Source organism: Hyalella azteca, unplaced genomic scaffold, assembly GCF_000764305.2.
Source record: "Hyalella azteca isolate HAZT.00-mixed unplaced genomic scaffold, Hazt_2.0.2 contig11680, whole genome shotgun sequence".
In the NCBI taxonomy this organism is placed as follows: Eukaryota; Metazoa; Arthropoda; class Malacostraca; order Amphipoda; family Hyalellidae; genus Hyalella; species Hyalella azteca.
This window is the reverse complement of record NW_025941668.1, coordinates 188,783-202,328: the sequence shown is the minus strand read 5'-3', so window position 1 is coordinate 202,328 and position 13,546 is coordinate 188,783. Positions and strand designations below refer to the sequence as shown.

Here is a 13,546-nt window from a genome sequence, read left to right as displayed (position 1 = left end):
ATTGCAGTCCGCCGCGTTGTCCAGGTCTATATTTCATGTACTTGAATCTCTAAACAATTCAGGCTTCTACAGTATTGTCCAATTACCCTTCAAAAATGACCTCTTATAACTTCGATTTATCTAAGACTAATGCCAGGTCTTTTATTATTGTCTCTAGTGGTGGATTATACATTTATAAGCAATAATTAAACAATTGATAATTTTAAACAATTATCCAACAGTTATTTTTTTCAACTGGTATAATTTCACCTCTTAACCTAATAATTTACTTGACAATTTTTATTTACAGGCATTCTATAGTTTTGGCCATGGTACTTTAGCTAGCCTTGAATCTAACCTATTAGCTATGTCTTTCATTCAGCTATCTGCATCTAGGTTCGGCAGAGCTTTCATTTGCCAGAACTTGGCTCGTATATGTCCAAGTGTAGCATCGGTTCCATTCCGAAGTTCTTTTGAGGACATATTACTAGGAAAAGCAACATCTGCTTTCCGCTACTGCAGCAATGAATCTTCATCAAAGTCTGACAGTGCTGGTGAAGAAGATAAGGTATCCAACACGAGTGTTTTTGTGCAAGATGGACTGAATATTGATGAGCTGCCTTGTATTGTTCGTATTGTTAGAGGAGAGTTCATTGTAAACGACGGGGCCCAGACACGAAAAAGCAAAAATGTGCTTGCACCTGGCATTGAAAGCAAGTCTCCTACTGAACATCAAAAGCCCATCAACTATGAAGAAGAAGTGGAAATGATTCAAGGATTTTTCCGATGTTCAACTCTCACTGAACTATATTTTCTCCTTTGTCAATGTCCTGAAGACGAGGTTACGCCTCCTGTAGCTTTTTCTGTAATTCGAAACATGATCCAGTTAGAGAATAATAAGAAATTCCGCAATCCAGCATATCGGTATCTCCAAGACCAGCCTGAAGAAACTCCCATCAGTGAATTAATGAAAGGTGCGGGAGCTATGACACCCATACCAGAAAACTTCACACGCGCTGCCGTTATGGAGAGGCTCGTTGACAAAATATGCAAAGGAGCCGACACGGTTTTGGTGCTAGACACAGTGAAGGCGTTACGTAAGGACACCAGCAGCTGTGACAAAACAGCCTACATCAAGCGGCTGTGCGACAAATGTCTCATTTTAGTCAGCGAAGGAAAGCTAACTGTGTCCCAGATAGCAGCTTTAGCTCAAGATCTTCATCTATTGAAAAGTGATTTGGCTAAGTCATACACCGACAAACTTTGGACTGGTTTAGAAGAGAACACAGAAGACCTTGACGAAAATGAAGTTTCTGAGCTGTTTTCTATGTTGCCTTTCATCAGTCAGAGCCGCAAACATGTCTACCACCTTGCTGAGAGACGAGCACTTTCTATTTGGTACAAGTTCAAACCGGATCATATCTTGCAAATGATATGCATTTTGGTCACGTGCCAGTGTAATTGCTATAGGCTACTCGGCGCCATTTCACGATGGATGAATGTCCACATTCACACTCTAACAGAAGGTCATCTTAGGTGGATGATGTTCGCTTTCAATAAACTGAATTTTACGAGCAGCAACCTACAAAAAGCCCTCACTCGCTACGCTAAGGCCAAAAAGTCAGTGATTGCCGACCCTTCATTGGTCGCATCGCTGATGGATTACTCCGCTGCTATGCGCTTCAGAAGCCCTGAAGTGATGGAAATGAGTGCAGCGTATTTCATAGCCAATCACGCTAAGCTCAACGTTCCTGACATCTACAGCATTTGTCAGGCCTTTGGCTCCTTGAACTACGTTCCAAAAGATGGCTTCACTTTCTTCAAAGTTCTTGAGGATGTATTGAACAAAAATTTTGTTGCGTTTTCTCCGGACGCTTTCGTAGATTTGCTCATGACTTGCGTGTATCTTGAGAGGTATCCTCTGAACTTCATTGACAAGGTGTATCACCCTTTCTTCTTTCAGAGACTGGAGGTGCTCAGTCCTAACGATATTAAACAAACGCGCACTAAGCTCAGAATCTTGGATAAAGCTTTGAGTTTGGAAACATCTTGCCATAAGAAACGCGTGGTTTCCAAATCTTTTGCTTCAAATGGTTGGATGTTTAGAGATGTTCGAATTGCCAAATGTGTCAACCAAATACGCCACGTCGTCGAAGATATCGCTGGCTCCGCTAACAGAGTCCACACAGCAGTAAGCCCGACAGGGTTTCCATTCGTAAGCTTCTACAAAGTGGACTGCCTGGTAGATCTTTCCATTAAAAGTGAAGTGTTCGAATCGCTTATGCCTGATGATTGTAACGAAAGATTCGCTCTGCTCATTCATCTTCCCGAACATTACGATGTGTCACGTCGCCATTTCCTTGGTCCTCACGCAATGAAGATTAGGCAACTTAATGTTGCGGGCTTCAAAGTTGTCAACTTAGACTACGAGAACATCCAGAAATTGCTCTTCAACTCTCCAGCTCTCAAATCGTACTTGTTGAATTCTATGACTGAGGCCCTACGATGAATTCCCACAGATAGTGAGTGAATATATTTTCAACTATTCTGCTGAAATTTCACTGATAAAAATGTGATATTCTTGAGTCTTCAACAATCATTTAACGTTGCGATAATTACCGCCTTCGTTGACTTGGATATTCATGTGCAATATTACTTTATTTCGATGATCTTAGCACCATTAGCCAGGAAGGATTAAAATGTGTCATTTGTCACTAATGTTTACTACCAACCTTTAATTGTTTAGAAAATTTAAACGTGTAGATTCAGCATAAATTTATTTGTGTTTGCTTGTATTCAAATCAAGTTAATGAATTAAGTATTACATGGAAGTCTAATTGGATTATTGTTCTCACAGGCCATTGGACGCGAGGAATCGGACCAATCTTGCAAGTGTTGCTGTCGGACGGTGACTGCCTTTCACATTGTAATCGAGAAATAATTTTAAAATAGGCTTGAAAAATAATCACAAAAAGTTTATATTTTCAGTAATCTTTTTTTCTATGCACAGTAGTGCTCGGGTATAACGTATCACGAAAAATTCAGAAATTTTAAATTTCTTAGATCAATTCAATCTTATTATGTTTTCGTTTAAGCAGGTGTCAAGATTCATTATAATAGGTTTCAACATTCACCGCTTGTGCCATCGTCTACAACTAAGATTTCGCGAGATTTCTTAGCCATGTCATTTATTTCGCCCTTTGACCTTGTTTAGATACAATTTATGGGTTTTCTGTTGCGATTAAAATCTATATTTGTAATACCGCGTAATACAAACTCGGTTTTTAACATAATTCAATATTTTTATTCACCTTGTTTTTCTGCCGACCTCGGGAAGACTCCACTATTCCTGCACCGTTTCCTGTTCCAAGTCCACTCAAGAGATACAAAACGGCAACACTCAGAGGAATAAGAGGGATATTGTTTAAATAGCGATGTGAGCTTCGTCACTATTTGGACAACGTGACTCACTCATTTTTGCTAGAGTAGCCAAGCCGCATAACGGCAAGACTTGAGTTGCATCACGTATTCATCAGTGCTGCTGTATGCTGATTATGTTCTCTTTGTTTTAGTTCATATTTAGCATGAACTCGAGGTGCAGGGTGGTGGCGTCAAGGGACTTTGGCTCGCCCTGGGTTTTCCTGGCCTCTTAATATTATAGAATAAAAAAATTGGGCTTTCTTTGAGAAAACAGCATAAATTGAATGAAAGAAACGAATAATAAATTATCGAGAAAACCTTCGTTAAAACTGATATCTTTAAAAAATGTATTCAAATTGTATATTGTTCTGCAGTTAACACAAAAAGAATTTTTTATATATTATATAGTCTGCCTCAACCACCTTCACAACACGAAAAATGATCTCCACTAACAGTATCAAGATTTTAAACGTCGTGAAGCGGGTGACATTTCATCGCACGTCGCAAGTGTTGCAGCAAACAAGAAATGTAGCAGCTTCTCCTCTTCGTCCTCCGTGTCACACGAAGAGCTTCTCGTCGTCATGTCCTCGTCAGAGCGTCTCTCCTGACGACCATCACTCTCTTACTGCGGGCACTAGTGAAAATTTCTCACCAACTGATCGGGGGCCATACTTTCAAAATTCGCTAAGTGAACGTAAGTACTTACGCTCTATTTTCATGTCTATGATTGGTGGATTTTGCTTGAACGGCCGTCAATGATTGGCTGATGAACTTACGATCTCTTAACTTTTTTTTTTTAAGTATGGGATCAGTTATGCACAGAAGGTAAGCATTGAGGCTTCAGTTCCTTATTTGACAATTGCATGGCTCGAAAATATAGATGTTCAATGTTATCAACATTTCAGGTTAGTATGTATTTACCTGGATATAAGTTTATTAGTTACTTGGTGAATAGATATAAGGTGTATCTGATACAACGATAACTATGTTTATATTTAACAAAGTCGCGGCATCAGTAACTTTTATTAATGACAATATATCGTAATAAAACTCGCAAATCGATTAATTTTGTAGAATTTTGGTGCAATACTCAAGATAAAAATGAGAAATAAAGGATAAATTTGTATTCAGTAATGAAAAACTTTATATTTATCGTGGAAATTTTTACTAGTTTCATAATTTGCTGTGGTTATTTCTCACATTTTTTTTACCCTAGTAGGCGTCACTTACAAAAATGAGTGCGTCATATTGTCCAAATACTGACGCACTTTCTTGCCCACCCCCCGAGCAGAGAGCGGACGTATCCCTGATACGCTCTTTTGTCGGGTCAAACCTGGTTAGTATGACCTGCACAAGTGTAGAAAATGCATCGGTATTTAGACACAGTCTCGCTTATTTCTCTGTGTGGGGTAGAAAGTGCATCGCTATTTGGGCAGTCTCGCTTATTTCTCTGTGTGGGGTAGAAAATGCGTCGCTATTTGGACAGTCTCGCTCATTTCTCTGTGTGGGGTAGAAAGTGCATCGCTATTTGCACACAGTCTCGCTCATTTCTCTGTGTGTTGAACCATGCGTTACCTGTAACCCAGAAAGTGTGGGCGCTGTCGTGCGTCGCTACGCCGACGAGCTGCAGGAGCGCGACGTGCCTGAAGCGCTGCTCTCCGTGCAGCACATCGTCGCTAGCGTGCTGGACTGCAGCAGGGTGAGCTTAGAATAATTATATAAACTGTAATTATTATTATTATAATATATAAATAATAATAAATTATAGAATAGAGTAGAAGTGTCGGCACTGAAGAAATAGGCATATGGCCTGTTGCCGATTCATGAACTTTTCGTGACTTGATTCACAAGGGGTCCGGCCTTTGGAACCCGATCTTTCTATAGCTGACGATTGATTGAGATAGCTGCTGGACTTATTGTCTAGCTGGTCCGTAAGTTGCTTGAGTCGTTAATGTTGGACGTTAATATTGATTAACTTCTCATTAAGAAGTTGATCAATATTGATTATTAGTTATTCTTATTAATATTGATCGGCTTAGTATTATCTTATTATATTAACTTATTGATTACTTAACGTCTTGAGTCATTAATATTGGACGCTAATATTGATTAAGTTCTTATTAAGAAGTTGATCAATATTAATTATTAGTTATTGTTCTTAATATTGATCTTCTTATTATAATCTTATTATGTCAACTTATTGATTACTTACCGACTTGATTTGTTAGTATTGGATGCCTCTGCCTCACGTGCCTGTGTTGTGTGCCTCACGTGTCTCTGTTGTGTGCCTCACGTGCCTGTGTTGTGTGCCTCACGTGTCTCTGTCGTGTGCTGCCTCACGTGCCTGTGTCGTGTGCCTCACGTGCCTGTGTCGTGTGCCTCACGTGCCTGTGTCGTGTGCTTCACGTGCCTGTGTCGTGTGCCTCACGTGCCTGTGTTGAGTGCCTCACGTGCCTGTATCGTACACATCACGTATCTTCTAATTCCTCGTATAACATTGCGTTAGGTGCTGCCTAAAAGTCTCTTGGTAGCTACGTTTGTTGTTTTGATTCAATTTGAATGTTAGGGCTGTTTATGTATGACACGACATATGTCCGTGGCTGTTTTTCACGGAAATATGATGATTTACCATGCACATAATTATTAATTGTTGTACACTTGGAGGATTCTCTGATCTATGAGAACAATTCACTGTTCTCGAATGTTAGTTTATCAGATTCATGATTTAGTCAAGTTTTTCTTCCAACTGTCCAATTTCAAACTGGAGCTCTAAGTGATGCGTTATTGTCTTAATTATAGTAAAATTATATGTATATTGAGTGTATTTATTTTAATTTGCAGGCTTCCCTTGAGTCAAAAGAAGGCCAGGTTTTGTCGCCCAGTCAGTCGGAAGACCTGAGACGGCTCATCACCTGTAGACTAGAGAGGTGTGTAGACCTGGTCTGTTGTAGACCTGGTCTGTTGTGGACCTGGTCTGTTGTAGACATGGTCTGTTGTAGACCTGGTCTGTTTTAGACCTGGTCTGTTGTAGACCTGGTTTGTTGTAGACCTGGTCTGTTGTAGACCTGTTCTGTTGTAGACCTGGTCTGTTTAAACCTGGTCATTTTTAGACCTGGTCTGTTGTAGACCTGGTCTGTTGTAGACCTGGTCTGTTGTAAACCTGGTCTGTTGTAGACCTGGTCTGTTGCAGACCTGGTATGTTGTAGACCTGGTAGACCGTAACGAAACCGAACAAAGAGCTGACCAATTCGGTCGGTTTTTGCACGCGACCACTGCAGGATTAAGAGGTTATTTATTTATATATTTCGGAGCATAATAATATTTTGCAACCCCTATCTTATAAAGGTTGAATTTTAAACTCAAATTTCAGGGCTCCAGTGCAGTATATCATCGGGGACTGGGACTTCCACGACATCACCCTGGACGTGCGGCCGCCCGTGTTCATCCCGCGGCCGGAGACTGAGCAGCTCGCGGATGACGTCATCCGCTGCGTCAAGGCCTGGCCGGGCGCAGGCAACCCGCGGCTGCTGGAGCTCTGCTGCGGCTCTGGCGCCATCACGCTCGCTGTGCTGCGCGCCTGTCCTGGGGTAACTTTTGTCTGTAACTGGGGTAACTCTTGTGCTTAAATCTAGGGTGACTGCTGTGCTTGAATCTAGGGTGACTATTGTACTTGAATCTAAGGTGACTATTGTACTTGCATCTATGGTGACTATTGTACTTGAATCTAGCTATTATCTAGGGTACTTGAATCTAGGGTGACTATTGTACTTAGACCTAGGGTAACTTTTGTGCTTAAAACTAGGAGGACCATTGTACTTGAATCTAGCTATTATCTAGGGTACTTGAATCTAGGGTGACTATTGTACTTAGACCTAGGGTAACTCCAGTATATCAAAACACATTAACTCTTGTATTTCTTCCTATGTTAACTCTTGCCTATCAACCTAGAGTATTTTTTGTATATCAACCTAGATTAATTCTTCTAAATCATCCAATGTCAACTCCTGTCTTTTAACCTAGGGTAACTTGTATATCATGCGCACCGTGACAATAGACATCGTATTTTTTCTTATCCATATCTGTAAGCCTCAAGAATGTGTAGCCTCAAGAAACTTAATATCTACTGCAGATAGTTTACCGTTCATCTTGTATATTTGAAATGAATTACCAATAACAAATGGCCGGTACCACGCCGCTGCTAGTAACTTTTTTAGTATCACTAAATCGAAATGAATTTAGCATTCGGATTTTTCATTTGGTGCAGTGATACTTATTAGTGATTTGGCAAAAAAATTTTAATTGTTTATCCCGAGGTCAAAAACGGTCATTATATCCAGGCGCCAAATTCAACACGTGATTGTTGGCACATATCAAAATAAATTCATTTGTCGTTACAAAGCACCACGTTAATACCGTCACTCACTATCAAGTTCAACTAAACATTAATATACGCATGACATTCTACATATTCTCCAGGTGGAGGCAACAGCAGTTGACCGGAGCGCCGAGGCAGTGTCCCTCACTGCCCACAACGCCGTGAAGCTGGGGGTTCAGTCACGGCTGACGGTGAAGCAGTGCGAGGTGACGGAGGAGCCTCTCGTGTGTCTGCCCCTCCAGCGCTACGACATTATAGTCGCCAACCCGCCCTACGTGCCCACCGCACACCTCCGCGACCTCGCGCCTGAAATTCGCTTGTGAGTAGAAGAAATTTGGGTAGATGATCTTTGACGGCGGGTAAATCCGACTACCAAGAGACCGTTTAAGTGCTGGTAAAATTCTCCCAAAAAAGAAGCGAATTTTGCTGGAAAAGACTAAGTGTTTTGTCCTTTCCTGAGTAACCTTTTTTGAGTAACCTTGGAGCTCGTGACCGACTTGTATTTTCTACAATTTGAAGTTATTTTCAATTCATACTTGCAAACGTTCGCCGAGCGAAATAACATATTATTACAAGTATTGTACAAACCTTGGTTACATATAATAAAAAATTGTACATACAGTACCTTACCTCTCAATTAATATATAGGTGGTCTTTTCTATACTGACGGTATGACGACCGCCACGATAGCTTCTTAAGAACCAATCCATTGTGAGATTATGAGAATGTAACCTTCATGCCGACGCTGCAGATACGAAGACCTGCGGGCGTTGGACGGAGGACCAGATGGTCTGACGGTCATCAAGCTCATCCTGCGCCAAGCGGCCAACCTACTTAGTGAAGAAGGCTTACTCTTCCTTGAGGTTCGTGCGCTATTAAGTTCCACAAACTCTTGAGGTTCGTATTCCAGTACGTTGAAATTGACAGCGCGCTGCGTGTGTCTAACTTCTTTTCACTTGAACCTAATATATCCAGGATACGATTCCATGATCTGTAAAAAGGTTCTGGCCTTCAACATTTCTAAGAATCGCCCGACTCTTAGATCAGTTCAGAGTTCAGATAACAGTTCTGAACCTCATCCTTTTGGTAATACCGATCCCTGAATTTTGCTGCCGTGGTTGAGGTTTTAATGCCTGGTGCAGGTGGATGAGCGACACGGGCGGGAGCTGCCGCTGTGGCTGCAAGAGGAACAAGAGCGCAACCAGTCGCTGCGATGCCTGCAGTTCGTCAGCGTGCAGAAAGACTTCTCTGGCAGGGACAGATTCATTAGGTTCAGAAGAGTCCTCGAGCACAATTACTCGTGATAATAGGAGCAAAATTATCTACACGGACTGATGAACTTCATCGAGCAGATGATAGTAATTGTTTCATTTCCAAAAGTATTAAAAATATCTATGTGTACCTGAACATCATCCACGTAGTCCTTGGCTGACGGAGTTGAGTTCATGGTTTTTCCCACGATCAGGTGTTATGGGTTTACCATTGAGCTCATTGGAGTCGCACGAACGCCGTTCATGCAGGAGTATGCAGTATGGTCATGGTTAACATCATGGTCACACTGCAGTATTGTTGGTAGTATGATGTGCTGGTGATATAGTGTGACATCAGCTTGTGATGCTCGTCATGTTCTCAAAATTGTTCATGGTTTGCGTTGAAGGATTAGACCAACGACGCGGTTCATCGAGAGCCTGAGATTAACACCAACGATTCAATGAATCGCACCTAAGCCGTCGCCCAATACCGTAAAATTTTCGTCCAGGTCTCATGGCGAAATAAAATCTAAATCGGTTGAAATATTTAGTCAGTGAATCTCAGATTGTTATATGATATTTGTTGCTTCAACTTTAATCGACAGCAATGCAGTGAGAGAAATTTTTAACCGATAATTTATCGACGTTTTATCTATTCACGAGAAAATTGCGCCTAGTATTGGACTCCAGCAATGTATTTTCATTGTGACCTTGAGGTAATTGGGAGAAAATTGAATATCAATATGCAAAATATATGTACTTGAATACAATCTTGGATTCCACACATACAAAAATAACGTAACAAGAAGCTATTTCTGCTCATCAAAACCCAACACAATATAGGAATTAAATCTACAATGAAGTTGACACCTATAATTAAACCGAGTCTAATGAAGTATCAGTCGTGAGAGCAAAAGGGAAGAGCTTATATAGAGAACACTTATAATATAAATAACACAAATATAATAAGACACACGAGAGGCGAGTTCAAGGGCCATTAATAACGTGATGGTCACAGCTCACGATCGATTATATAAATTTCTTGAGCGACTCGACATGACTAATAGGAAGCTCCATGAACGTTTCACTGCTGACTGCGATGCTTGCCAAGCTGCTGGGGGAAGCTGATGGTCTCCTTGCGGCCCTCGGCCATCAGGGCTTCGATTTCCTCAACACTGCAGGAAGAGAATAAATAATTTAGTAATGGTTTTATATTTAATTCTTGTTTTCCTTGCATCAAATAGTTGAGAAAATAAAGTGGTGTGGACATCGAAGATTGGTATGTCTGTCCCTTTCCAGACACTGGGGCATAATCTAATTGCTAGCTGTAAGTCTCGAACCTGCAATTCACTGCTCCTATCGTGCTTTTATTAACCATCCAGCCCCCTCGCCGATTATTACTAGAATTTTTATTCAGCTAGCTTTGCGATTTGAACCCGCAACTCGCTTTGCTAATCTCGGTTATCTCGACCACTCAGCCATCCCGCGACTCTGATACTCCGTTTGGAATAAAAATGAGATGCACAAGGAATTCACCGAAGTAATCTTACAGCGGCAACAGCAATACTATCAACTACGAGAAAAGGTTTCTCATCACAATATAATAATAAATTTTCACATTTTCTCAAAATGAGAACCCAAATTCATAAATTAGGAAGAGAAATGTAAGATGCCATATGGCGACTATGATAAGAGTATCCAAATGACCAATAGTAATTTGTGTCCAGATGAATGACCAATAGTGAATTAGTGCCCGGACGGTCACTGTTAAACGAGTGCCCGGACGGTCACTGTTAAATGAGTGTCCGGACGGTCACTGTTAAACGAGTGCCCGGACGGTCACACTGTTAAACGAGTGCCCGGACGGTCACTGTTAAACGAGTGCCCGGACGGTCACTGTTAAACGAGTGCCCGGACGGTCACTGTTAAACGAGTGCCAGGACGGTCACTGTGAAACGAGTGCCCGGACGGTGCCCTGAGGACCCACGTTCTCGGGACGCGTGTGAGGTTGAGAGCGCCGTCGCTGGTGATGAGAACGTCGTCTTCGATGCGCACGCCACCGAAGCCCCTGAAGCGCTGCAGCACCTCGGGCACCAGGAACTGCTGCTGTACTGGGTCCTGCAGCGCTTTGTCCAGCAGCTGTCATACAATACAATGCTATAAAAACATTCTATAGCAACTGTGATGTAAAAGTTCTTAAGAATACGAAGTTCTTTGTATTGATATAATACAAAGTTACTACACTAGTTACGAAGCCGCATAAGATTTACCTTTAATCGAATCAATTAGTTTAACTGTTGGTATTTTCGACCACCAAAAGCTGCTCACCTATCAAAATAAAAGTAAGGCGTAATAAGAGAATAGTTATTTTATTTCACTGCTGCTCGGCTAACAAAATAAAAGTAAGGCGTAATAAGAGAATAGTTATTTTATTTCACTGCTGCTCGGCTAACAAAATAAAAGTATGGCGTAATAAGAGAATAGTTATTGTATTTCACTGCGAGACAGAAAGCATGTAAGGCTCACACTATCAATGAAGTAGCAGCCAGGCTCGATGGTGAGGAACATGTTCTCCAGCAGGGGCCGGACGGTACGGAGTTTGTTGAAGCCTGCCTTGGAGGGGCGGGGCGGACAGTGGGGGAGGTAGCCGCCCGAGTCATGCACGTCCATCCCCAGCAGGTGGCCTAGTCCGTGCGGCTGGAAGACTGCGCCAATGTCCGCCTGTATTAACGGACTCTCCTTCAATATGCAGCGTTGTCTTACGGTGATATAACTCTGGTTATAGGCTTGTGTTCAAATTTGGTTTTTCAATTGAATGACCTCAGCTTCCTTCCTTGTTCCTTTAAACGTTAAACATATTAATTCTTGAGCCGAACCTACGGTACATAGCTATTATGATTGTGACACTGATTGTGTCACAAATTTATAATGATTATGACACTGAAGACAAAAAGTAACTCGAACCAAGAGAGTACTCTAGACCGTGAAAAATTGACTCCCGTCAATAAATTATTAAGCATCAAGCAAAAGCAGAAAGTCTCCAATTTGCCAGCATTTAAAACTACTCAATAGACAATACCACAAAACTACAGTAACGAGTGTACTGTATATCTCTCTCAGCAATTAGAGTATAGATCATTTACAATCATTCATTATTATCTAGTTTGAAATTATAACAAAAAAAAAACAAGCCAAGTCTTGATACCATGATAGGGGCCAATTGAAGGAATATAAAATCTTAAATGTACAAAACTCACATCTATCATGGCATCGACGTCACCGCGCAGTAGCCCGCCATCCTTAAGCTTCTGAAGCATCACTCTGTAGGGACGGTCGCAGATTTATTTATTGACGCTTTGCGCCATATATTACTTTTTAGAGATATTCCTTCCTGAATTATGCGACCTGTAATAAATTTTGTCACAAAAAAATGAATGGGGCCTACAAGCTTCTTGGTTCTTGCTCTGGGTGTCCTTAGGAGTTATACTTCTTAATTAGAAAGCAGATCTAAAGTATTCATCCATACGCTACTGACCCTAATAATGATTAGCTAATATCGTTCTCACTGTGAATCATTTCAACAGATGAAGATAAACAGAATATCTTAAAACTTAACGCATACAATCGTAGTGAAAAATAACCTGAGTAGCACGATGTAGCTGAGCAGGTGCATGTCATCCTACCTGTAGCTGAGCAGGTGCATGTCATCCTACCTGTAGCTGAGCAGGTGCATGTCATCCTACCTGTAGCTGAGCAGCTGCATGTCATCCTACCTGTAGCTGAGCAGGTGCATGTCATCCCACTTGACGCCAGGCTTGACCGCCTCAAAGACCGCTTGGTTGGCGGCGAGTACAGCGTTGTAGACGAGGCGCTGGTCGTCCGAGAACTTGCCGTTCGCTGGGAAGGAGCAGGTGATGTCAGCTGAGTAGCAGTAGTACTCGGCGCCCATGTCGAACAAACACATGTCGCCGTCTCGGATCTGCCCACAAACAACAAATATATAATACGAGTCAAATTTAAAACTAGCCTCACCAGCTTACCGAACTGAGCTGCAGCCGATATAAGGTGGTTTGAGGTAGAGTTAAAAAAGACTGGTACGACCAGTCATAGTTTCGCTGTAATTATAGAGATAAAAAAATCTAAAACTGCGTAGTATGCAGATAACTATAGCAGTGAGTTCATCATGAGACTTTTGCACTGCTATGACTGGACAAGAAAAGAGCTATGACTGGTCAAGGAAGGCACTACAACTGGTCAAGGACGGCACTACGACTGGTCAAAGAAGGCACTACGAATGGACAAGAAAAGAGCTATGACTGGTCAAGGAAGGCACTACAACTGGTCAAGGACGGCACTACGACTGGTCAAAGAAGGCACTACGACTGGTCAAGGAAGACACTACGACTGGTCAAGGAAGGCACTACGACTGATCAAGGAAGACACTACGACTGGTCAAGGAAGACACTACGACTGGTCAAGGAAGACACTACGACTGGTCAAGGAAGACACTACGACTGGTCAA

General features: G+C 41.7%; 3 protein-coding genes across 3 annotated transcripts in view; 2 read left to right on the top strand and 1 right to left on the bottom strand.

Moving 5' to 3' along the window:
* Window positions 1-288: 288 nt before the first annotated feature.
* On the top strand, window positions 289-3,260 carry LOC108679470 (FAST kinase domain-containing protein 3, mitochondrial). The gene is made up of 2 exons (XM_018168087.2): window positions 289-2,501; window positions 2,837-3,260. Exon 1 carries the CDS (start codon window positions 347-349, stop codon window positions 2,486-2,488), a length of 2,142 nt encoding a protein of 713 aa, XP_018023576.1. The 5' UTR covers window positions 289-346; the 3' UTR covers window positions 2,489-2,501; window positions 2,837-3,260.
* Window positions 3,261-3,770: 510 nt separating this feature from the next.
* LOC108679456 (MTRF1L release factor glutamine methyltransferase) lies at window positions 3,771-10,298 on the top strand. The gene is made up of 7 exons (XM_018168073.2): window positions 3,771-4,093; window positions 4,986-5,098; window positions 6,241-6,326; window positions 6,770-6,986; window positions 7,876-8,093; window positions 8,526-8,637; window positions 8,917-10,298. Exons 1-7 carry the CDS (start codon window positions 3,838-3,840, stop codon window positions 9,076-9,078), a joined length of 1,164 nt encoding a protein of 387 aa, XP_018023562.2. The 5' UTR covers window positions 3,771-3,837; the 3' UTR covers window positions 9,079-10,298.
* Window positions 9,769-13,546, bottom strand: part of LOC108679455 (xaa-Pro dipeptidase) — an 8,614-nt gene continuing 4,836 nt past the window's right edge. Inside the window, exons 8-13 of the mRNA XM_018168072.2 lie at window positions 13,057-13,073; window positions 12,798-13,003; window positions 12,282-12,345; window positions 11,551-11,745; window positions 11,012-11,163; window positions 9,769-10,199 (exon numbers count right to left, since the gene is read on the bottom strand). Of these exons, the coding sequence (XP_018023561.1) occupies window positions 10,109-10,199; window positions 11,012-11,163; window positions 11,551-11,745; window positions 12,282-12,345; window positions 12,798-13,003; window positions 13,057-13,073 (725 nt within the window). The 3' untranslated portion in view covers window positions 9,769-10,108. The remainder of the gene's footprint in view (window positions 10,200-11,011; window positions 11,164-11,550; window positions 11,746-12,281; window positions 12,346-12,797; window positions 13,004-13,056; window positions 13,074-13,546) is intronic.

What these genes read in the sequence shown, in the direction of transcription:
- LOC108679470 (XM_018168087.2), top strand. Translation starts at nt 347, where the DNA reads ATGTCTTTCATTCAGCTATCTGCATCTAGGTTCGGCAGAGCTTTCATT.
- LOC108679456 (XM_018168073.2), top strand. Translation starts at nt 3,838, where the DNA reads ATGATCTCCACTAACAGTATCAAGATTTTAAACGTCGTGAAGCGGGTG. An exon ending in ATCACCTGTAGACTAGAGAG is followed by an intron (nt 6,327 to 6,769) that starts GTGTGTAGACCT and finishes CTCAAATTTCAG; the next exon opens with GGCTCCAGTGCAGTATATCA. An exon ending in AAGGCTTACTCTTCCTTGAG is followed by an intron (nt 8,638 to 8,916) that starts GTTCGTGCGCTA and finishes TGCCTGGTGCAG; the next exon opens with GTGGATGAGCGACACGGGCG.